Here is a 22,803-nt window from a genome sequence, read left to right on the forward strand (position 1 = left end):
TACGCTGGCTGACACAGTAGAGGACATTGTGAGTTCTTCTTGCCAGTGTGTAGAACTGATTCGCCCCCTCTGCTTTGTGTAAGGTGACAATCTTGGGGCTATATGTATATATAATATTATTTAAGAATGGAAACCATTCCCGGGTAGTATCAGAAATCTCTAATAATTCTACAATGGCCTCGTTTTGTTCTTTTTTGGGGTCGCTTTTATCAGGCGTTTTAAAGGAAATCTGCATTTTGAAGAGCCATCTCTTTTTTATCTTCATGCCCTCTGCCTGGTTATAAGGGCTGCCTCCCACCATCACCCCACCCACATGTCAGCAATTTGGGGCGCCCGAGGTCAGTGTAAGTCAGTTTATTCCCAGAGGTCAACCTCTAGGTTGGAGTATCGTTCGGCCATGAAAAGGAATGAAATACTGATTCATGCTACCCCAGGGATGAACCTTGAAAACATGATGCGCAGTGAAAGAAGCCAATCATTAAAGACCACGTGTTGCCTGATTCCATTTATATGAAACATTCAGAACTGGCAAATCCACGGAGAAGAGGAAGTAGATCAGTGGTTGCCAGGGGCTGGGGGCGGGGGGGTTGGCGAGTAGCTGCTAATGGTTATAGGATTTCTTTTGGGGGAGAAGAAAACGCTCTGAAATTGGATGGCGGTGATGGTTGCACAGCTCTGTGAATATACTAAAAGCACGGAATTAATTGTACACTTTAAAAGAAGGGGGGCGGAAGATGATGGTATATGAATTCTATCTCAACTAAAAATAATGAAAACAAAGCTCTCAGGGACCCCAGTTGAGAAAAATACATGTTGGAACCTTCTGGGAATTTGTTATTGATGCAGGTTTTTCATTACATGTTTTTTTTGTCGCCACAGACAACATGCCGATCGCATTAAATCTAACTGTAAAAATAGGACCCCCATAGCCAACACCCTCATGCTCCCTGGGGTTGGAAATTCCCTTCTCCTCTTTCCCCAGAGCATTTGAATTTGTGGAGAGGGATGATACAGTGGTGCGTGTCTTTATGTGATTGTTGTCATTCTGAGCTCTTGAGTCCTCAAGCCACGTGTTGAGTGGGGTGTGCAGAGCTGTTTCTGGGTGGCCAGAGGGCTTTGGGGCTGGAATTTTAAATTTTTGAATGGGATCCCCATGGGAGCCTGTGGTGGGTCCTTCTGGTGACTTCTGCGTGGCAACCAGATTGTGTGGTTTGAGTGGCCTGTGACCTGTCCTGTTTTCCCATGCAGATAGCCACCATCCTGGACTGCCATGCGGCCACCCTGCAGCGGAAGGCCGATCGGGAGGTCTTCTTCATGAACACCCAGAGCATTGTGCAGCTGGTCCAGAAGTGAGTCCTGGGCCCTCCTTGGAGTGTGGTTATCACACTCAGTTATCCATGTATTGCCCCAGGGTGGTGCTATCTTAAGGGCAGGCTCAAACTGAGAGACAGTGCCTGGGGTCCAATACCCCACTTACAGCCCCAGCACAGCCCTTCCTAACAGCAGAACAAAGCAACACCCTTTACCTCCGTGAATCTCAGTTTGCCAGTCTGTAAAATGGGGATAAAAACACTTCACACACCATAAGTCATTTTGAGCTATGAGCAGATTGATTTTTGTAAAGTGCTGACACATAGTGAGTCCTTGTGGTAGCTTTGATTATGAGACAGTGGGATGAGATGGCTTTATAGGCTGTAAAGGATGATCCTTGCGGTTTTGGGGGATCCTTGCAAAGGAGGAGTTGGCGAAGAATTTGTATTTTATCTTAAGTAGTTCTTGAGCAGGGAGAACTATTCTGATGATAAAAAGAACTTCCCTTTTGCATGAAAACTCTACCCAGCAAGAAAGCTTTGCCTATAAGGACAGCATCCAAACATTCTCAGACTTCAGCGAATTCATTCAGCGCATGTTAGCCATGTGGCAGAAACTATCAGAGGTACAGAGGATATAGGACTATAGGAAAATGCCGTCCTTTTCAGGGCGCTCCCTGGCTCATGGGGACTCATACTAACAAGATAGGATCGCAGCTGAGGAAGGAGATTGGAGTTTGGATTCCCCACCAAGTGAGAGTCAAAGCTGGATGTGCAGGATCACTTTGCCTCCCTTAGACTGCTAACACTAACCCATCCTTCAGCAATGGAAATGCCTGGGAGAAATGAACAAATGACAAACGAATCAAATTCCATAGCAGGATTTTGTGTGTTAAATATAAATCTCAAAGCTCTGTCTTACGTTGTGTTCATGTGTGTTTTTAAAATCACATCTGAATAAGAGAGTATTTTAGGTTCTTCCTCTCTTTTGTTGCCCTTTGGTGATGCTGGGGTGAAGCTGCTTTCAGCTTCCCTAAAACTCAGCATCACATTCTCTTACACACTCAATTCCCTGTGTTCTGAAATAGTTTAGAAGAGGAAATGGTTTAAGGAACATCCAGGTTACCATTTGGTTTTAAAAGGGAAGTGAAATTTACACAGGGATCTTTTGGTAAATGTCCTTCAAGTTTTGTTTTGTTTTGTTTTCCAATCTGTCTTTATACATTGAGTGGTTAATTGAAAATTTTTGCTTTTCAACCATGCATGCAAGGCTGACCCCTTTCAGCATCCCAACTCTGTAAGTGTTTTTCCTTCTCTCTGGGGACGGGCAGGCATCATCCAAAGGCTCAGGCTTGGCCTCTCGTTGGATGTGTGACCTTGGGCAAGTCATTGCTCTCTCTGGCCTGTGGAGTTATTAGCACAAATGAACTAACTCACACATCCCTCCCAGGCCTAAAGATTAGAGGGAGCAGCCTCCAGTTTCTTTATTAGTGTTTTCTCCTTATTCAAATCGTAAAAGTCCTGGCTGTGGATAACTCCGGCACCCCAGGAAGTAGAGTTGATCACTAAGCCAGCCTTCCCTTCCTCCCCAGATACCGCAGTGGGACCCGGGGCTACATGAAGGCGGTGGTGTTGGATCTCCTGCGAAGATATTTACTGGTTGAGCACCATTTCCAACAAGGCAAGAGTCGCCACCGCAAGCATTGGTGACAAGCCCACGGGGGCAGGAGGGGCCCCGAGCCTTACCCCACGTGGCCTTTTGTCTCCCTGCAGCCCACTACGACAAGTGTGTGATAAACCTCAGGGAGCAGCTGAAACCAGACATGTCCCAGGTGTTGGACTGCATCTTCTCCCATGCGCAGGTGGCCAAGAAGAACCAGCTGGTGATCATGTTGATCGTAAGCAAGAAAAGTCACCCTTTACCCAGAGTGGGGGTAGCTCAGGGCTCCACCGACTTTTTCTGGAAAGGACCAGAGAGTAAATATATTAGATTTAGCCCAGGATATGGTCTCTGCCCTGACCTCTCAATGCTGCTGTGGCACAGTGAAAGCAAATGGGCATGGCTGTGTCCCAATAAAACTTTGCTTATAAAACTAGGCAGTAGGTAGGATTTGTTGACCCCTGGGCAAGATCATGACTAACCCACAAAGCACCTACTGTGTGCCAGGCACTCCTGACATGCTTTACTCACTTGTTTAATTCCCTAAGCAGCCCTAGGAGGTCGGTACCGTTCTCATCCTCCTTTGACAGAGCACAGAGAGGTGAAACCACTTTCCCAAGGGTACCCAGCTTATAAGTGCAGAGCTGGGATTTGAACCCACAGCATGGCTCCAGAGTCATGAGCTATGATTAGTCATGGGGTATTGGATTCCGAGTCTTCTGGTAGGGCTTTCATTTTGCCTTCTTGGTGAAGCGTGGAATGTCTTTGTTCTTATTTCTCCTCCTACCGGGTAATGATTAGCAATCCTTTATAGCTAAAGATTTTTTTCCTTGACGTGACTTAGAAAATATAGTATCAGCAGATAGTAGCAGAGACTTGGGCTTGGCTTATAGCAGGAAGGGGTCGGCAGAGTAAAGGGGCCAGAGAGTAAATATTTCAGGCTTTGGCCATGCAGCCTATGTTGAAACTACTCAGTCCTGCCATTGTAGCGTGAAAATGGCCATAGACAATATGTGAATGAATGAGTGTGGCTCTGTGCCAATAAAACTTTATTTACAAAACTGGGCAGTGGGCCAGATTTGGGCCTGGGCTTATAGGGCAGTTAACACCCTAACAAAATGGAGTCATAAATATTGATATTTTTGTAAAGAATCATTTAAAAATCTCCTAATGCAGCATGAGATTCTCTTAATCCAGGCTGTACTTGAGAACCACCTGGGGTGGGGGTGGGGGAGCTTTTAAAAAATACAGATGCCCAGGCCCCACCCTTGGTCCATTAACTCAGGGTTTCTGTGGATGGGGCCCAGGCATTAGTACTTTCTGAAAGCTTCTCCAATGGGAAGTTTAAACGGGGACTGTATATTAGATAATAATATTGGTCTAGTGTTCAATTTTTGGAGTGTTTTAACAGTTCTACAGTTAGCTGGGGAGAGATCTTTTTTCTCAAGGGGGTACATTCTGAAGTAGTGGGAAGGATCATGGTGTCTGCAACTGAAAGAGAGAAAGAGAAAAGAGTGAGAGAGTGTGTTTGTGTGTACAGGCATGCACGTATGCTTACTAGAAAAGCAAATGTGAAAGTTTAGCAATTGCTGAATCTGGATAATTTTCGATGTACTGATCTCCTGTAGTTTTGAAGTTCTTCAAAATTAAATTTGGGGGACTTCCCTGGTGGCGCAGGGGTTAAGAATCTGCCTGCCAGTGCAGGGGACACGGGTTCATTCCCTGGTCCAGGAAGATCCCACATGCCACGGAGCAACTAAGCACATGCGCCACAACTACTGAAGCCTGCGAGCCACAACTACTGAGCCCGCATGCCACAACTACTGAAGCCCGCGTGGCTAGAGCCCGTGCTCCACGATAAGAGAAGCCACTGCAGTGAGAAGCCTGTGTACCGCAACGAAGAGTAGCCCCCGCTTGCTGCAACTAGAGAAAGCCCGCACACAGCAACAAAGACCCAATGCAGCCAAAAATAAATAAAATTTAAAAAAAAATTAAATTTGGGAGGAAGGATCCCCAAGTGATTGCAATATGCAGCCAGGATTGGGAACTTAAGACCAAGGACATATCTAGTCTTGGGGGGAATTTCATTGCTAAAATAATATAACCCTTTTCTCAAAGTACCTCCTTCGGATGGAGTCTTCTTAAGTGTGAGTATCTGTAAAACAAAGGATGCCTATAATTTATTACAGTCCACTCACCATTTGTTCATAGGCCAGGGCTTGGGTCTGTGGGTTATTCTGCTGTTTGCTACTCTTTGTGTACATAATAACTCTCTTTTGGGCGTGAAGTTCTTAAAAATAATGTTCATCAGAGGATGGCCTGGGGAAGAGGACGGCCTGGTGGAATGGCCCCCAGATCAGAGACCTAGGGCACTGCCAGGGGCTTCTTGGTGAAGGAGGCTAAAAATGTTGTAGCAGGTGTGGTTTGGGGGTTACATGTGAGATTCATTATTCTTCTGGCTCTCTTGTTTCCATTTGCTAGAAAATGGTGAGTTCTTTGCATTTGACAGTATTTGATGCTTTGGAGATTTTGAGCAAAGACTTGTTAATTGAGTGATTACTTACTTGGAAATGAAATGTTTTTGAGTCTTTACAGGGAACCTCATTTCTGAACATCAATTCAGTGGTTATAGGACTTTGCTAATGACAAAACAGAGAAAACAAAACATGATGCTGTGAACTAAAATACACGCCATGGGACCACTTCACAAAAGTTAACAAGAAAGAGAGAGAGTATTTTAGACTTTTGTGTGTAGAGTGTGGTGGCCAGATTTTAAAATTTTTCATACAAAACTTGTCTTGAGTCTTTCCTCTCTTATTTATTTTTTATTCCTATCTTTGGCCATGCCACACGGCTTGCAAGATCTTTCCCAACCAGGGATTGAACCCAGGCCACAGCAGTGAAAGCCCAGAATCCTAACCACTAGGCCACAGGGAACTCCTGAGTCTTTCCTCTCTTAGAAAACCACTAGCCTGGTTGTTGGACAGCGCCTACGTTCTGTGCTATCCTTGGAGTCACAGGCTGGTGGAATGATGGAGACTAATGCCACCGCCACTTGATAAAGCAAATCAGAATTTGGGAGGGAGAGAAAGTTTAGAATAATTTCCCACGAGATTTCTTCAGCACTGACATGCTATGTGTTTGTGTACAAGTGTGAAATATTAATATGTTAAAAAAAATTTTTTCTGACTGTAAAAACAGTGTGGTCTCATTCTAATTAGGAAAATGCAGAAGCAGATGCGGAAAAGAATGACCCCTGGCACCACCACCTGGTGACCACTTGGAGAACGGCCTGGTGCAAGGAAGGGGGGGTGTGATGCCCAGGCATTCAGATTCCCAGCATTCATTGTTCTGTCTTTGTGGGTATTGAGGGAGTATAAGCTCTGAGCCATTACCAAGCCCTTCTTGCATTTAGGGCATAAGAGGAGTTGCAAAGACCAGTCGCATGCGGCCCTGGTCTCCAGCAGAAAGGTCCCTTGTTCAGAAGCAGAGAGGAGGGATGCACGTAGGAACCCTCATCCCTGCCTCTTCTGCAAGTTCCACCTCTAGATCTTCTTTCTTGCAGGAAGCCTCCCTTGACCTATCCAGGCCCTAGATGCTCCCCTCACACTGGGGCTCCTGGAGGGTAGCTTACACACCCTCACCAAAGCCTCCCATGTGGCCCTTACTCTGTTCATACCTGCCTCTATTTCCCCTCATCCCTCTTCTCTGAAACTGAGCTCCATAAGTCAGGCAACAACGTTTAGAGGAAAGAGGGAGAGGCCATAGCGACAGGAGAGCCCTGGGTTCAAATCTGGCTCTGCCTCGCATGTGCTTGGTAGCCTTGGGGCAAGGCGCGTTGCCTCTCCGAGCCTCAGTTTCCTCATCTGTAAAATGGGAATCATATAGTAACTTGTCAGTGGGTTGGGGGCATTTGAGGAAATGAGTGGAAAGTGTCTAGCTGCTTGCCCGGCCATAGTAAGTACCTGATAAGTGCTGGCCATTAACAGTGATGCAGGCAGAGACTTTGTTGTCTTTTTCTTCATGCCAGGAATTTAGGGCATGTTTTGGGGTGGATGAATGGGAGAGTGAATGAATAGGGGGGTACTTGGTGGAGAGTGGCCAAGGGTATGTGTATCACACTGTGCAGGTTTGCGGGGGCAGCCACACCCCCAGCCCCCTGGCCAAGGGTGAATGCTGGCCTGTTTCCTTCTGGTAGAACAGAGAGCCATTTGGATTTTGTTTCTCTCATCCCCCAAAGGATGAGCTCTGTGGCCCAGACCCTTCCCTGTCAGATGAGCTGACCTCCATCCTCAGCGAGCTCACTCAGCTGAGCAAAAGCAAGCACTGCAAAGTGGCCCTCAGAGCCAGGCAGGTAGGGTCGCCAGCCGTGGTCCCCACCGTGCATGACATCACAGGGTGCTGCCCTTCCCCACACGCGGCCCCCACCGTGCATGTCCCCTCTGCTGCAGGACCCGCCCCTTGGCTCCTCCCCATGAGGATGGCTCACCCCAGCCCCTCTGTCCCCTCCCCCTGCAGGTCCTGATTGCCTCCCACCTCCCCTCCTATGAGCTGAGGCACAACCAGGTGGAGTCCATTTTCCTGTCTGCCATCGACATGTATGGCCACCAGTTCTGCCCGGAAAACCTCAAGGTGAGGCCACCTCCATCCATGCACTTGGCAGAGAGCATACGCCGTGGCCCACGTGGGGCCTGGGGGTGGGGAAGCGGGCTCCCCTTCCCTCGATGGGCTGGCACTCGGGTGCAGGGCACAGCTGCCAACTCCAGTGGTTTAGCCCAGTGTAGCCAGGGCTGCCCAGGGGAGGCTCTGGGAGAGGTTGAGTCCTGCAGGATGGACAGAGCCTCAGGCAGCAAGCCTCTCCCAGGAGGTGTGATGTTAAAAGTTCATGTGTCATGGAGCTTACTGGAAGCTGGGAGCACTCCCATGGTTGGGTCATGGCTTCATCTTCCCAGGGCTCCCCCACCTCCTAAATCTGCCTCATTCACAGGCTTCCAGGCACCCCCTCCACATCTGGAGCTGGGAGCCCTGGGAGCAGTCACCCCAGAACTGCCTCCATGTTCAGATCTCGTGGGCCTGGGAAATGGGCAACGTTTCGTGATAACAATACGACCAGCCTCCTTCCCTGCCCCCATCCCTCCTGCTTATCTGACTGCTGGTTAGAACTCGTTAACATTCCCTTTTCCTTCTTTTTCCCCCTTCCATTTCCTGTAGAAATTAATACTCTCAGAAACGACCATATTTGACGTCCTGCCCACTTTCTTCTATCATGCTAACAAAGTCGTCTGCATGGCATCCTTGGAGGTAAGTAGGAGAGAGGCCCCCGTAACAGCACCAGTACTGACCATGCCGGTCCTAACATCCACTGCCCGCCTGCCACATGCCTGACCCTGGACCACGTGCCTGGCAAACGTGATCTTATCATTCTCTGTACAAGGTAGGTCCTGTTACTTACACCTGTCTCACGGAGAAGAGAACAGAGGCTCAGAGAGGTGAAGCAGCTTGCTGAAGGTCACACAGCTAGGAAGTAGCAAAACCAGGATTCACATTAGGTCTGTCTTAGTCCAGAGTCCTTGCTGGTAAGCCCTGCTATCTTGTGTGCCATTCTAGCCTCCTCCAGACCAGGCACAGTTAAATATGAACCCCCAAGGGCCAAGTCTGAGGCACTTCACCCAAACTTTCCAACTCACCTGCCTTAGATACCTTTGAAAGACTTTTCCACTTGGAACTATGAGAGCCGGAAGGAGCCTAGGTGACAGTTTAAGGTGACCTCCCTGTGTGTCAGGCAGAGATGAACACGAGCAGTGGCAAAACCTGGATTAGAGCCAGGTTGTCCTGAATTCAGGGGCTGAGAGGTGTTTGGTTAATTTCAGGACATCACGATGTTCCATCTGCTCTTTCAGAATCCTTTCAAGGAGTTATGAGATGATGTGTGTTTTCAACTTGACTGTCTTCCCCTGGTGATTTCTCCTCATTTCTTCAACTTGACTGTCTTCCCCTGGTGATTTCTCCTCATTTCTTTACCCTCTGAACTTGGAGTCTCAGTCCCCTGTGGTGCCCACTCTTCTGCCATCTTTTAGACCCCATGGGTCACCCATCCTGATGCCAGAAGGTTGACTGGGTCTCCATGGAGACTATTTTGGGCTTGTAAGCATGTTACAGCCAGTGTCTCTGGGCCTGCAATTTTTACCCCTCCCCTGGTTTCGATTCCAAGAACCCCTCCAGGCCCCAGTCTTTGTTCGCAGCAGTGAGACCTAATACAGCTCTTAAGTAGCTACCAAGTGTTTTCCCCCGTCTTCAGTTTTCACCAGTAATTATTGAGACCTACTCTATTCCAGCTGCTGGGGATACATTAGAGAAAAACCATAGTCTCTGCCTTAGTGGAGCTTCTCTGGCTGGGGAGAGACACACACTCAGTATTTCTTTAATTATACACGTGATAGGGCCACAGAGGGAAAATGCAGGCCATGATGAGAATTGCACAGCAGTACTTAACCTTACCAGGAGGTTCGACTCAGACTTTGATGAGAAAGTGACATGAAAGTGTCTGAAGAGCAAGTAGGAATTTGTGGGAGGGAGAAGCAGAGAGATTCCAGTCAGTGGCGTGTGCAAAGGTCCAAGCTGTGTGACCTCTGGCAAGTTGCTTTCCTTCTCTGGACTCTTAGATTCGTGTACTTTAGATAGGGATAGTAATGCTGACCTCACAGCATGAGTAAGCATCAGATGTGAGTATTGATCACCATTGTCACCCATCATCCAAACACCTGTCCTATTTAGGGGGTCCTAAGTCTAGGGGTCCTAAGTCAGATAGAAAGCAGCAGCCCACCTTCCCCACTTAATAAAGTGCTGAATCCCATTTATTTCTGTTAGTGATTTTTCTAGGATGCTTTCTTAATACGTTCCATCACTTGGTTGGGCAGTTTTATTGAATAGGATCCAACCTTTTCTTCACGACTCAAGGTGAGCATTGTAAACATAAGGTTTTCACTTGGCCTCTTGAGTTGTGTAGAGTTTTGTCCCCGCTTAAAATGTGTCTGGTCCTCCCAGACCATGCCCAGGGTCACTGATTCTCTAGGAAGACTCCAGGACTCAGCATATAGATGTGCTCACAGTTGTGATTTATTACAGCAAAAGGATACAAAGCACAGTCAGCAGAGAGAAAGGGCTCATGGGGTGAAGGCCAGAGGACACCATGCACAAGCTTCCAGTGGTCCTCCAGGCACTTTTAATTCCTTGACAAACAAATTATGGCAACACATGTAAAAGTTGTCTACCACAGAAGCTCATTAGAGACTTAACACCCACAGTTTTATTGGGGGCTGGTCACATAGGCACTCTCTGCCTGACACATACCAAAATTCTAAACCCCAGGAAGAAAACACATGTTCAACATAAATCATGCTGTTTGCATAGATTAGGCAACGTCAACCATTCTTATCTGGGAATGGTGGGAATCCTCCCTAAATCTGGGTTCTTAGTTGCTAGCAAAAGGCCAGACTTGCAAGCAGGCCTTTCAAAGGATAGCAATTAGGCCTGCTGTGTTAACTTTTGCTGCACAGTCCCTGGCTTCCCTATTCAATTAAAAAAATTCCCAATGCTTAGACTCTAGAACCATGTGGTCCAATATGGCAGCCACTGGCCACGCATGGCTTTTGAGCACTTGCAGTGTGGCCAGTCTGATTGAGCTGTGCTTGAAGTGTAAGATACACACTGGATTCCAAAGACTCAGTATGGAGAAAGACTTTAAAATATCTTAATTTTTTTAAATTGATTACATGTTGAAATGATAATGTTTTAGGTATTGGGGATGACATGAAATATATTATTAAAATTATATTTAACCTCTTGCCTTTTTTTAAGTATCAACTGGAAAAATCTGAAATTGATTTAAAATTGCCTACGTGGCCTGTGTTGTATTTCTGTTGGACAGTGTTACTCTAGAGCAGGGGTGAGCAAACTGTAGTCCGTGGGCCACATCTGGCCCACTGCCTGGTTTTGTAAATAAAGTTTTATTGGAACACAGCCACGCCCGCTCATTTACGTATTGTCAGTGGCACGAATGTATGCCCCCTGTAGTGAAAGCGTGGAGTCTTAACCACTGGACCGCCAGGGAAATCCCTACAACAGCAGAATTGAGTAGTTGTGATAAAGATATATTCCACAAAAGCCTGAAATATTTACTATCTGGTCCTTTGCAGAGAAAGTAGCATCCTGAAGAGTGAGCAAATTTGCTGTTAGCTACCACTTTAGGGATCATATTTCAAGATCGTTTCTGGGACCCTTCAGCCTGAGTTTTCTCAGGTGTTGAGGGCACTCCGTCAGCTGTGCTTCTGTTTCATTAGGTTTATGTGCGGAGGGGCTACATCGCCTACGAGTTAACCAGCCTGCAGCACCGGCAGCTCCGGGACGGCACCTGCGTGGTGGAATTCCAGTTCATGCTGCCCTCCTCCCACCCAAACCGGTACAGAGTGGTACCCACCTGGGGGGCCAGCTTGTGCTGCTTTTCTCCCTGACCACTGTAGCCCTGTTTCTGGAGGGACCCAGCAGGGATGTCTGGGAACTGCTGGGAAGACGTCAGGTGCACCACTTCCCCATCCTGGCATCTCCCCCCATCTTTGTTCTCTCGTCTGTAAAATGGAGATAGCCCAGTGCTTATCTCCGGTAGCCACTGACCACCTGTGGGATATTGAAATTAAAATGCATTACAATTAAATTAAAAATTCAGTTCCTCGGTTGTACCAGCTGCATTCAAAGTGTGCACTAGCCACAAGCTTACATGTGGCTGGTGGCTGCCATGTTGGACGTTGTGGTTCTAGAACATTCTGTCACTGCAGAAAGTTCTATTGGACAGAGTTGTCCAAGACCATGATGAAAAGTAAGTGAAATAAGGCAAAGACAGCATTCAGGGCTGTGCCTGGCATGCAGAAAGTTGATGAATATTAAGGGTCCCTTTGAAGATCATGACTGATACTGTTATTACTGTCCGATGGCATGACGTGGGTCGGGCTCTATGCTGAGTGCTTCCACACTCTATTTCATTCAGACTTATTCCCCACCCCCAAAAAAGAATTGTGACATTTTCCCAATTGAGAGAAAAGGGGACTGACTCTTTGGGGGCCTGGAATCATTTTGGGGGTCTGTGGGAGGGGTGGCGTAAGAACTTTTGAACTTGTCCGCCCCTGAGGAGGAATTCTTTCCCTTTGGATTTCATTGTCATAGCAGTTCAACCCCGTTAGGAAAGGGGGGCCGCCCTCTGAAGGCCGGGGGTCACTCACACCTTGTTTCTTGCAAGAACCTACACGGGTGTCCAGGTTATTGGTTGTGACCCTCAGTATAGACACAGGGTGTTATTATCAGCCAGGGAGACGTTGAGGACCCTAGAGGGCTTCCCCGACTGTCTCAGGCCCTTGCCATTGCTGTCGGCTGGGAGGGCCAGGAGCTTACTTGGGACCTGTGGCCTCAGCTGCCTCCACAGCCCTGCTCTTGCAGGCCTCTGGGAAGGCCATGAGGGGTGAGGTCTCACCGCCCAGCAGGGCCTGGCTGGACCCTCCACACCTGTGTCTGTAGAGCCAGGCACGTTGTGAACTGGGTCGTGAGACCAGAGGAGAGGTCAGGCGAGAGGCCAGCAGGACTTAGGTCCAGGCCCAGGGGCCGCTGAGCATGGCCAGAGCGGGGAACTCAAGAACACGGCCATGCCTGAGGGGCTGTTGTCCTAGTTCCAGAAAAGTAGCGGGTGAGGCCAAACCTTTCCATGTTTTTGCCAAGGGAAGCAGGAAAGCTAGACTTTAAAAAGAAAATCAAATCCTCCACTTTTCAGTGTGGACAGGTAGTCAGTGTATAAGGAATATATTAAAAGTGATGCGTGCACCAGCGTCTGTCTGGAGCCACAGGTCCATCTGTGGGCCGGATTCAGCCCATGCCGCCACACCAGTGTGTTACCCCTGCGTTCAGCTGTCTGGGAGCAGGGGACCTGGCGGATGCTTTCAGGGGTATCCAACAGGAAGGCACACACAGGCCCTGCCCCACCTGGATTGGGGGTCCCCAAGAGCATCCGTGGTTTCTAGAATTCACTAGGAAAATGTCCAGGATTCAGTATATTCATGCTGTGACTGTGATTTATTATAATGAAAGACACAAAGCCCAATTAGCAAAGGGAAAAGGGGCATGGGGTCAAGTTCAGAGGAAGCCAGCGCAAGGTCCCAAGAGTCCTCTCCCAATGGAATCACCCAGGACATGCTTCATTCTCCCAGCAGGGGGTTGTGATGGTGTGTGTGCAGTGTCGTCCAGCAGCGGGTTACAGGCTCAGCGCCCAGGGTTTTCACAGGGAGCTGGTCACGTGGGCACCCTCTGCTGAGCATGTACCAAAATCCTAGAGTCCAGAAGGAAAGCTCAGCGTAAACCACGCTGTACAAACAACGTGGGCACAGTGAGCCTCCCTCATCATTTAGGGAATGGGGGCAACCCCAACTTCCTGGACGCCAGCCAAGGGCCAGCCTTGCAAGTACGTCCCTTTTTCAGGAGAGCAACTCAGGCCTGCTCTGTGGACTCTTTTCTGCCCCCATCTCATGAGCAGCCCCTCCTTTGCTTGATTCCAGGGCCCTATCCTAACTCCCCGGGGGACCCATTTGGATTTGCCCCTGGTGTGCAGCCAGTTCTGGGGGCAATGGCCACCTGAACTCCAGTGGGCTGCTGGCCTGGGGGTCAGTTTTGGTTTCTGGCCCTGTCCGTAGGGCGGGTTTGATGGAGGGGAGGGGTTAGGGGAGCAGAGGCCTGGAATGTCTTTCAGAACCAAGGCTGGCCCTTCCCCAGCCTCCGGGGGCTGGGGCTCTCCAGGAGGAATTGGCGCTGAGTGCATTCTTACTCTGGGCTGAGTTCACTACTATGGATTTATCAGGCGACCATGTTGGAACTGGACTTGCATGCATGCACGTACCGTTCATTCATTTATTCATTCACGTGTGGAGCTCTTGCTCTATACCAGGTCCTGAGGAATCAGATGAGACTCCCCAGCCCCTGTCGCTCTACCCCATCCCTTCCACCCCGATTCCAAGCCCCCCTCTTTCAGAAGGCTCTAATGTGGCGCTGGCTCACCGAAGCTTCCAGGGCAGGAACAGCTCTTGGGGCTAGATCCACCGGTGGCTGCCTCACCCCCTCCTTCCCACTCCTCTGCAGGATGGCCGTACCCATCAGCATCACCAACCCTGAACTGCTGAGGCACAGCACGGAGCTCTTCATGGACAGTGGCTTCTCCCCCAAGTCCCAGCGGATGGGGGCCATGGTTGCCTTCCAGAGATTCGAGGATTTCACCAGGTACCCAGTGTGGCTCAGTCTCCCCAGAACACCCCATGCACAGGGGTTGAGTGAGCTTCCCCTGACCGCCACCCATTCATTGCACACACAGGTGGGGGTTGGCCCAGACACATGGCACAGCGAGTTAATAATAACAGAATAATAATATCATCAAAAGTGTGGGCTTTTGTGTCAGCACCTCCTGCTCTTGAATTCTGGCTCTGCACTGCTTCCTGACTATAAGACTCTGAACAAATGATTTCTCTCTGTACCTTCGTTTTCTCATCTGTATAATGGGCATAAGAGAAGGACTTACTTCGTAGGGTCACAAGGAAAATTAAATGAGATAATACATATAAAATATTGTATTTAAACTATAGTTAATATGTAAATAATGTGCTCAAAAATGTCAGCGTCGTTGCCCTTTTTTCAACTTGGTCCTGTATGTTATGCATCATGCTTGGATTATCTATGTTTGCAGCAGCCTTGGGAGGTGTAGTGGCTACTTTTGTTATGCTCAGTTGACTCAGAGGAGTGAGATGAGGTTGCAAGGGTCTACCAGCCAGTAAAAGGGGGACCCCAGCCATGCCCCCAAAGTGTTGGGAATCATTTCTTTTATTCAGCATTTCAAATCACATAGGTTCACCCTTCCCTTTTGGGAAAGACCCCATCGATGGTGCCTTGGACCTAGTCAGGAACCACAGGAATTCTGCACAGACTTGGATGTGCTTGCAGAGTGGTAGTTGGGAAAGAGTGAGGGTCGGGCCTGACCTATCGCCTTGTGGGTCAGCGGCCCCTCAGCCCTCCCTCTCTGCCCCGTGCCCCCAGGAACTTTGATGAGGTCATTTCCTGCTTTGCCAACGTGCCTAAGGACGTTCCTCTCTTCAGCAAGGCCCGTACTTCCCTGTACTCCGAGGATGACAGGAAGGTGAGTGTCTGAGCAGGGAGCAAGCCGAGGAGGGGGCGGGCTGGGGCCCTGGGCCCTTCTACTGCCTACCCTTGGTTTTCTCTCCCAGAGCCTCCGAGAAGAGCCGATCCACATCCTGAACGTGGCCATCCAGTACGCAGACTACCTGGAGGACGAGCAGCTGGTGCCTGTTTTCCGGACATTCGTTCAGTCCAAGGTATGCTGGGCAGCCTCTGGTTCTGGGTCCCTGGAGAAGGAGGAAGGGCTCTCTTGGTGAGGTGTCCATGTGCCCAAGTCACTTATATAAACAACCATGTACGCATATAACTGTGGGTTGGTTTTATAAACATGTGGTGTCCATTGCCGGCATGGACTCTTACCCAGCAGTAGGGACAGCTGTTACATATGCTTAATGGCCCCAGCTGCAGACAGATGTGGAGCAGCTTGGCAAGTGTAGGTAGTAGAACTATGGGGCAGGTGCTGTGTGACCTCCAGCAGGTTACTTTATCTCTCTGATCCTTAAGTTTTCCCATCTGTAAAGTGGGATACTTAAGCTCATAAATTAATCACATCTGCCAGGCACACTGTATAGCTGTTAGTTCTTTACCCTCCTGACTTGGTCTCAACTTTAAGAACACTTGGAAATTTTCGGCTGTCGCTTTTTAGTGTGTTCATCTTTACATGTGTTGTATCCCCCATGTTATTCTGGTGGGAGGGACACCTCTTACCTCCTCTGACTTGGTGTCCCTCAGAGGACCTGGCCTGGTGCTTCCTAGGCAGGAGGTGTTGGGTGAATAATGCACGGATGATGCCATGAAAGCTTAGGGACATTATTGTCAGTGATGTACTTAGCCTTATGTGATTGATTAATCAACAGTGTAATGACGTACATTGTAGAAAATGTTGAAGGGGCAGACGGATCTGGAAAGCTTGCCCCACCATCCAGGGCAGTGACTGTGGTATATTTCCCTCTAGCCTGTTTCTTAACATAGCTGATGTCCTTACTGGACTTTGAGCTTGGCATCCCATGGCTTAGATAAGGCAACGTTTGAGCTGTTGGCAGTTTGCCTGCCCCCTAACCAAATCAGAGGATGCTCAGGATACTTGGTGGTTCTTCCCCCGAGGGGGCAGTGGAGGGGTGTCAGAATCACCTGTGAACAGCCGTGCTATGGGGGGCAACGTGGCTGTGTGTGGGAAGGAGACAGTTCTCTACATATCGACCCAGGAGGATATGCATGAACTAGAAAAGATTAAACGTATGTGTCTCTGTACAAATAAGTGTTCATATACAGCATACCAAAGAGAGGAAAGTTAGCAGAATATACACCTACCAGGAGAGTGGGAGACATTTTAATGTTACATATTTCTATATTATTTAAAAACTTTTGCACTAAGAAGATACATACGTTCACATTCGCAGACACATACACACACCTGTACATTCACGCACACCTGTACATTCACGCCCACCTTTAATTGAGAACAGTAATCAGGCTCCCAGTAGAATCCTCTTCATTTTCCAATTTATCCTGTTTTCTTTGCAACCTGCATTCTGTTAAGTGCCTTACCTCTTTCTGAAATGGGCTAAGACTCTTCATTTCTCCTAGTAATTTTCCTTATCACATGGAGAAATTTAAAAATATCCTTGTTTTCTGGTCTTCTGGGTGTTTTTCCTTTCCCCAGAGAACTATACAGAATAGTATTTATTTCGTTTAGGGAGCAACTAAAAACAGTTTAGTACTTTCCTTGGGTAATTTTTGACTGAAGTTGAATATACACAGCAGTGCACAAATCATTAATGTACAGCCTGGTGAATTTGCACAGGGAATTCCCAAGTGTGACCAACATTCAGATCAAGAAATGACTGCTCTGGCCCCTTCTTGAGCCTCTTCCCATCACTACGTCTCCCCCGCCAGAGATAACCAGCCAGTAGCCTGACTTCTAATAGTAGAGATTAGTTTTGTCTATTTTAGAGTTTTGTATAAACTAAAGCATATGGTTTGTACTTTTTTGTGTCAGGCTTTTTTATTCAGCTTGTCGTCTTTTTTTTTTAAATACAGCAGTGCCCCATCCCACCAATTTCATTAAAGAGTTCATGAAATGTTAAGATATATATATATATATATATATATGTGTGTGTGTATGTAATATGTATGTATATATTAATAGCTTTACTGAATATAATTCACTTAGCACACCATTCCCCCATTTAAAGTGTACAATTCAGTTCTTATCAGTACAGTAGTCCCCTTTTCTGCAGTTTTGTTTTCTGCAGTCTCAGTTTCTCACAGTCCACCGCAGTCTTAAATGGAAAATTCCAGAAATTTTTAAGTTGAAGCAATTTGTAAGTGTTAAGTTGTGTGCCATCCTGCTCCGTCCTGCCCGGATGTGAATCATCCCTCTGTCCAAGCGTAGCCGCCCGTTAGTCACTTAGTAGTCAGCTCGGTTATCCCATCAACGGTCATGGTATTGCAGTACTCATGTTAAGTCACCCTTATCTTACTTAATTATGCCCCCAAAGCACAAGTGATGCTGGCAACTCGGACATGCCGAAGAGAAGCTGTCAAGTGCTTCCTTTAAATGAAAAGGTGAAAATTCTTGACTTAATAAGGAAGGAAAAAAAATGTATGCCGAGTTGCTAAGATCTATGGTAAAACCAAGTCTTCTATCCATGAAATTGTGAAGGAGGAGAAAAGAAATGCGTGCTAGTTTTGCTGTCACACCCTAAATTGCAAACATTACGGCCACAGTGAGTGGTAAGTGCCTAGTTAAGACGGAAAAGGCATTAAATTTGTACAGGAAAATATCTTGAGAACCCACATTCACATAACTTTTATTACAGTATATGGCTATAATTGTTCTATTTTGTTATAATTATTGTTAATCTCTTACTGTGCCTAATCTATAAATTAAACTTTATCATAAGTATGTATATATAGGAAAAAACATCGTATGTATAGGGTTTGGTACTGTCCGTGGTTCCAGGCATCCACTGGGGATTTTGGAACGTATAGCTCATGGATAATAAGGGACTACTATGTATTCATAGAGTTGTGTAGCCATCATTATGTTTTAGGACATTTTCACCACTCCCACCAAGATACCCATTAGCAGTCACCCCACGTTCCCTCCACCCAAAACCCTTTCCCCTGCCCTAGGCAACCACTAATCTACTTTCTGTCTCTATGGATTGGCATGTTCTGGGTGTTTCCTATCAATGGGATAAATGGAATTTCATACACTATGAGGTCTTTGGGGACGGGCCTCTTTCACTCGGCATGCTTTCAAGGTTGATCCGGGTGGTGACAGATATCATTCCTTTTTGTGGCCAAATATGATCCCACTGTGTTTTTGGTTTTTAATGCAGAAAAACATCCTTGTGGAGTATGGACTCCGGAGAATTACGTTCCTGATTGCCCAAGAGGTCAGTCCGATTCTCAGCGCATCTGAGTTTTTCGCATTCTTCAAGACTGGGTGCCATCTGTTTGATGTTTACTCTGTAGATTGGGGTGGAAAAAATCAGTCCCTAGAGAAGAGATGGCTTTCCAAACGATTCATTCTAGAATTGGACTGGGTTAGGGTTAAAAATCACAGAACAGGTCTATAAATATTTAAATGAGTCTTGCTTGATTTGTCTTTCATATGGATTTCTTTTTGCAGAAAGAATTTCCCAAGTTTTTCACATTCAGAGCAAGAGACGAGGTATGGTGAAGAGCAATGAACTGGTTCTGGCTTCCCTGGGAGATTTGATATTCAGCAAGAATATGGTTCTTAGTCCTTGTGGTGTCCCCATATTCTAGAACATGCAACTTTTGTGTAGATTCCAGCCTTCCTCTGGGCTGGTATTTCCAGTGAGAGCCCCGTGTTGCTCTGTGGAGCTCAGACCCCACGTTTCCCTCCCTTTCAGCCTTCACTACAGGTTTCTGTCTCACCTGGATACTTTTTGTACTTGCTGGTGTAACTCTGTAAGACGGTTCTCCCAACCTCTTTTTCTTTTCTTTTTTTTTTTTTAATATCTTGATTGGAGTATAATTGTTTACAATGTTATGTTAGTTTCTACTGTACAACAAAATGAATCAGCCATACGTATACATATATCCCCATATGCCCTCCCTCTTGAGCCTGCCTCCCACCCTCCCTATCCCACTGCTCTAGGTGGTCACAGAGCACCAAGCTGATCTCCCTGTGCTATGCGGCTGCTTCCCACTAACTATGTATTTTACATTTGGTAGTGTATATATGTCAATGCCACTCTCTCACTTCATCCCAGCTTACCCTTCCCCCTCCCCGTGTCCTCACGTCCGTTCTCTACGTCTGCGTCTTTATTCCTGCCCTGCCACTATGTTCATCAGTACCGTTTTTTTAGATTCCATATATATGCGTTAGCATATGGTATTTGTTTTTCTCTTTCTGACTTACTTCAGTCTGTATGACAGACTCTAGGTCCATCCACCTCACTATAGATAACTCAATTTTGTTCCTTTTTATGGCTGAGTAATATTCTATTGTATATATGTGCCACACCTTCTTTATCCATTCATCTGTCAATGGACATTTGGCCAACCTCTTTTTCTTATGTTCTTCCAGAACAGTGGTTGGCAAACTATGGCTTGCAGGCCAGCCCCCTGTTTTTATAACCACAGTTTGATTGGGACGGAGGCCACACCCATTAATCACTTACTGTCTCCTGTAGCTTTCTTGCTGCAGCAGCTGAATCGAGTACAGTTGGCCCTCCGTGTTCACGGATTCCACATTCGTGGATTCACCCAACCATAGACGGAATCTCCGCAGTTGGTTGTGTCCGCGGATGCAGAACCCGCGGATTCGGAAGGTGGACTGTGGTTGTGACTGACCGTATACTCCATCAGTCCTCTGGCCTTTTAAGAAAAAGTTTGCTCATCCTTATTCTAGAACAGGTGGGCTTGTTCCCAGCACAAATCCAGTCTCCACTGAACAGTGTTTTAATTTATCCAAAGCCTTACTTTCCTAGTTAAGACGCATCCTTTCTTCAGCTTCTTCATTTTCTCTTCAGTCTCCAGCACAGTCAGTCGCCTCCTTCTGAGGACCGATTTCCACAAGGAAGCTAAGGCTTAGTGACTTCTTGAGAAATACTCTGTGTGGTGGCAGATAGAGAACAGCCCGGTGGTGCCAGCAGGTGCTGGGGACTAGCTGGCTCCCCTGGGGCCAAGAGGCTTATGCCAGCACAGGGTTCCATGCTCGTGGCTCTCCTCTGCACCATCGCAAAATCCCAAATCTCTTGAGCTCCCAATTAGAGGACATCATGAATGCTTCATTCCTGAGTTCTAAACCCGCAAACACCAGGGATCTGCAGGACAGGGCGTGGATCAAGCAGGCACGCAGCCCCAGTGTCCAACGCCACCTGTGTCTGTGTGTCCATCTGTTTTCTCTCTCTGGTCGGCCCACAGTTTGCAGAAGATCGCATTTACCGTCACTTGGAGCCGGCCCTGGCCTTCCAGCTGGAGCTCAGCCGGTTGCGTAACTTTGACATAACTGCCATGCCCTGCGCCAACCACAAGATGCATTTGTACCTGGGCGCTGCCAGAGTGAAAGAGGGCGCAGAGGTCACGGACCACAGGTTCTTCATCCGCGTCATCATCAGGCATTCGGACCTGATCACCAAGGTAGGATGTCACAGGGTGTTTCTTTCTCCCCCTGAACTTGTCACTCACGTGCTGCCCTTGCCTTCACTGAGTTCCTGCTCTGGGTCAGGCCCTAGGCTGCACTCTGGGGATCTCAGGGTGCACAGGGCACACACAGCCCTGCCCTTGTGACTGACACTCCAGTCTGGGGACGGAGTGGGAGGTGGAAAATGAAGTGGTCTGTTTTCATGGGAAGTCATGTGGATTCTTCCTTCTGTCACAGAGATCTCTCTGCATGAGGAGAGAATTGGGAGGATAGAAAAGAAATATCCTGATTTGTTAAGGGGATTTTTTTGTACTTGCTCATTGCGTGAGTGATCAGGTCCCATTGTTTCTTGCATTTAGAAAAGTAATTCATGATTATATTGTGAAGATTGCAAAAAATACTGAAAATATTTTTAAAAATTAAGGAAAAGGACCAGAATCCTGCCATTCAGGGGTCAGCCCTGTTGGTGACCCTTTCTAGGCCTAATTCCATATATGTATTGGGATTGGGTTGTAGGTGTAATGTTACAGATAGGAGCTCAGGCTGGACAAATCATTTAAAGGCTTTTTTTTTTTTTTCACTGTAGACCTCTTTCCATGTTAATGAAGATGATTTCCTTCATGCAATTCCCTTGCATGGATGTATATCTTGTGTGTGTAATGTTTTTTAACACATCCCCTAGTGGTGGATGTTAAGCTAATCAGTATTTTGCTGCCTCTGTCACCTAGATATTTTAATAGCTTTTATGATTATCCAGGTACGGTAAGGCCGACAGATCAGGAGACAGTTATGATCGAAAAGATGGTTTATTTGTTATCACAGATTCCAAGAGGAGGGGGCGTGCTGAGCCGTGGGGGCCACATGGGGAAGCACCAGGGCTGCTCAGGAGGCAGAGGGAGGGGGGATACATGGACAGGAGCCTTTATTGTGGATTCCGCAGGAAGGAATGGGTGAGGCAGGGTGAGCAGGCTTGGGGCTGGCTAGCTTGAGTAATTTCAGCAGGCTGTGAGCATAGGGACTGTCTCTAGTTGTCTGATACCTGGCCCTGGGGTGATTAGGGCCAGTGGATAGTGGCCTGGAGGGTGAGAGCCTGACAAGGAGGTCGTTGGGGTGTGGGGTCTGGATTGGTTGGTTTGCCTGAAACGCATGCTCATGGGTGAGTTGTTTATAAACTCTAGGAATTGGCTAACCTGGGAGGGGCAGTCCCTCCAGGGTCAGCAAGGCCCAGCTGTCAAAGCATCAGAATACAGAAAATAACAGAGGTGCTGAATACACGAGACAGCCTTGGACATCCCGTTACCTCTGGAGGCAGGGCTCTGCTGTCTGACCTGGCACGCCTTTTGGAGGAGGGGGATGTTCTCCTTTCCCTTTGACTCTCTGGGCCCTGCGCCCCTGGCCTAGCGGCTGCCCCTCTCCCCCTTTGACAGGAAGCCTCCTTCGAGTACCTGCAGAACGAAGGCGAGCGGCTGCTTCTGGAGGCCATGGACGAGCTGGAGGTGGCGTTCAACAACACCAGCGTGCGCACCGACTGCAACCACATCTTCCTCAACTTCGTGCCCACCGTCATCATGGACCCCTCTAAGGTCTCACCTCTGGGGGTGGGGCTCTCACCAGGCTCCAGGTTCACCTTCACTGGGACCTTCCTGCTTCAGGGTATCGTCTCCTGGTGCTCGAGACCTGAGCTCCAGGATGCGTATGTGCATGTCTGAGCCTCACTTGCTGCAGGTGGAGAACAAACCTTCCATCGATTAATTGTAGAGCCGTTTTTCAGCCACCACCCTTAGGACTGTCCCTAAGGATGTTCCCCCTCCGTGGGCACGCTTCACGTTTCGGAAGACACAGATGCCCAAAATGTCCTTTACAAAACAAAATTTTGTCCTCTCCCTAGTTCCAGGCTCTGTTGGGGGCTGCATGTGGGTGGGGGAAGGGGGGTGAGAACCTGAGGTCCGTGGCTCAGCCATTCTCCATTGGCTGGTTCTTCACGAGCAGGCAGA

General features: G+C 47.8%; 1 protein-coding gene across 4 annotated transcripts in view; it reads left to right on the forward strand.

Annotated features, from left to right (window-relative positions):
* ACACB (acetyl-CoA carboxylase beta) overlaps nt 1-22,803 on the forward strand; it is a 139,096-nt gene that overhangs the window by 87,967 nt on the left and 28,326 nt on the right. For 3 of the 4 annotated variants that reach the window (XM_033408736.2, XM_049698604.1, XM_033408737.2), the window contains 14 exons: nt 1,249-1,349; nt 2,903-2,991; nt 3,084-3,208; nt 7,211-7,324; nt 7,489-7,602; nt 8,182-8,271; nt 11,310-11,428; nt 14,140-14,277; nt 15,058-15,184; nt 15,273-15,380; nt 18,531-18,587; nt 18,824-18,865; nt 20,590-20,805; nt 22,237-22,392. In XM_033408736.2, coding sequence (XP_033264627.1) covers nt 1,249-1,349; nt 2,903-2,991; nt 3,084-3,208; nt 7,211-7,324; nt 7,489-7,602; nt 8,182-8,271; nt 11,310-11,428; nt 14,140-14,277; nt 15,058-15,184; nt 15,273-15,380; nt 18,531-18,587; nt 18,824-18,865; nt 20,590-20,805; nt 22,237-22,392 — 1,596 coding nt within the window. The remainder of the gene's footprint in view (nt 1-1,248; nt 1,350-2,902; nt 2,992-3,083; nt 3,209-7,210; nt 7,325-7,488; nt 7,603-8,181; nt 8,272-11,309; nt 11,429-14,139; nt 14,278-15,057; nt 15,185-15,272; nt 15,381-18,530; nt 18,588-18,823; nt 18,866-20,589; nt 20,806-22,236; nt 22,393-22,803) is intronic. The other variant, XM_004281381.4, reaches the window with a different exon arrangement.

The sequence above is a fragment of the Orcinus orca genome, chromosome 15 (genome assembly GCF_937001465.1).
Source record: "Orcinus orca chromosome 15, mOrcOrc1.1, whole genome shotgun sequence".
Classification (NCBI taxonomy): Eukaryota; Metazoa; Chordata; class Mammalia; order Artiodactyla; family Delphinidae; genus Orcinus; species Orcinus orca.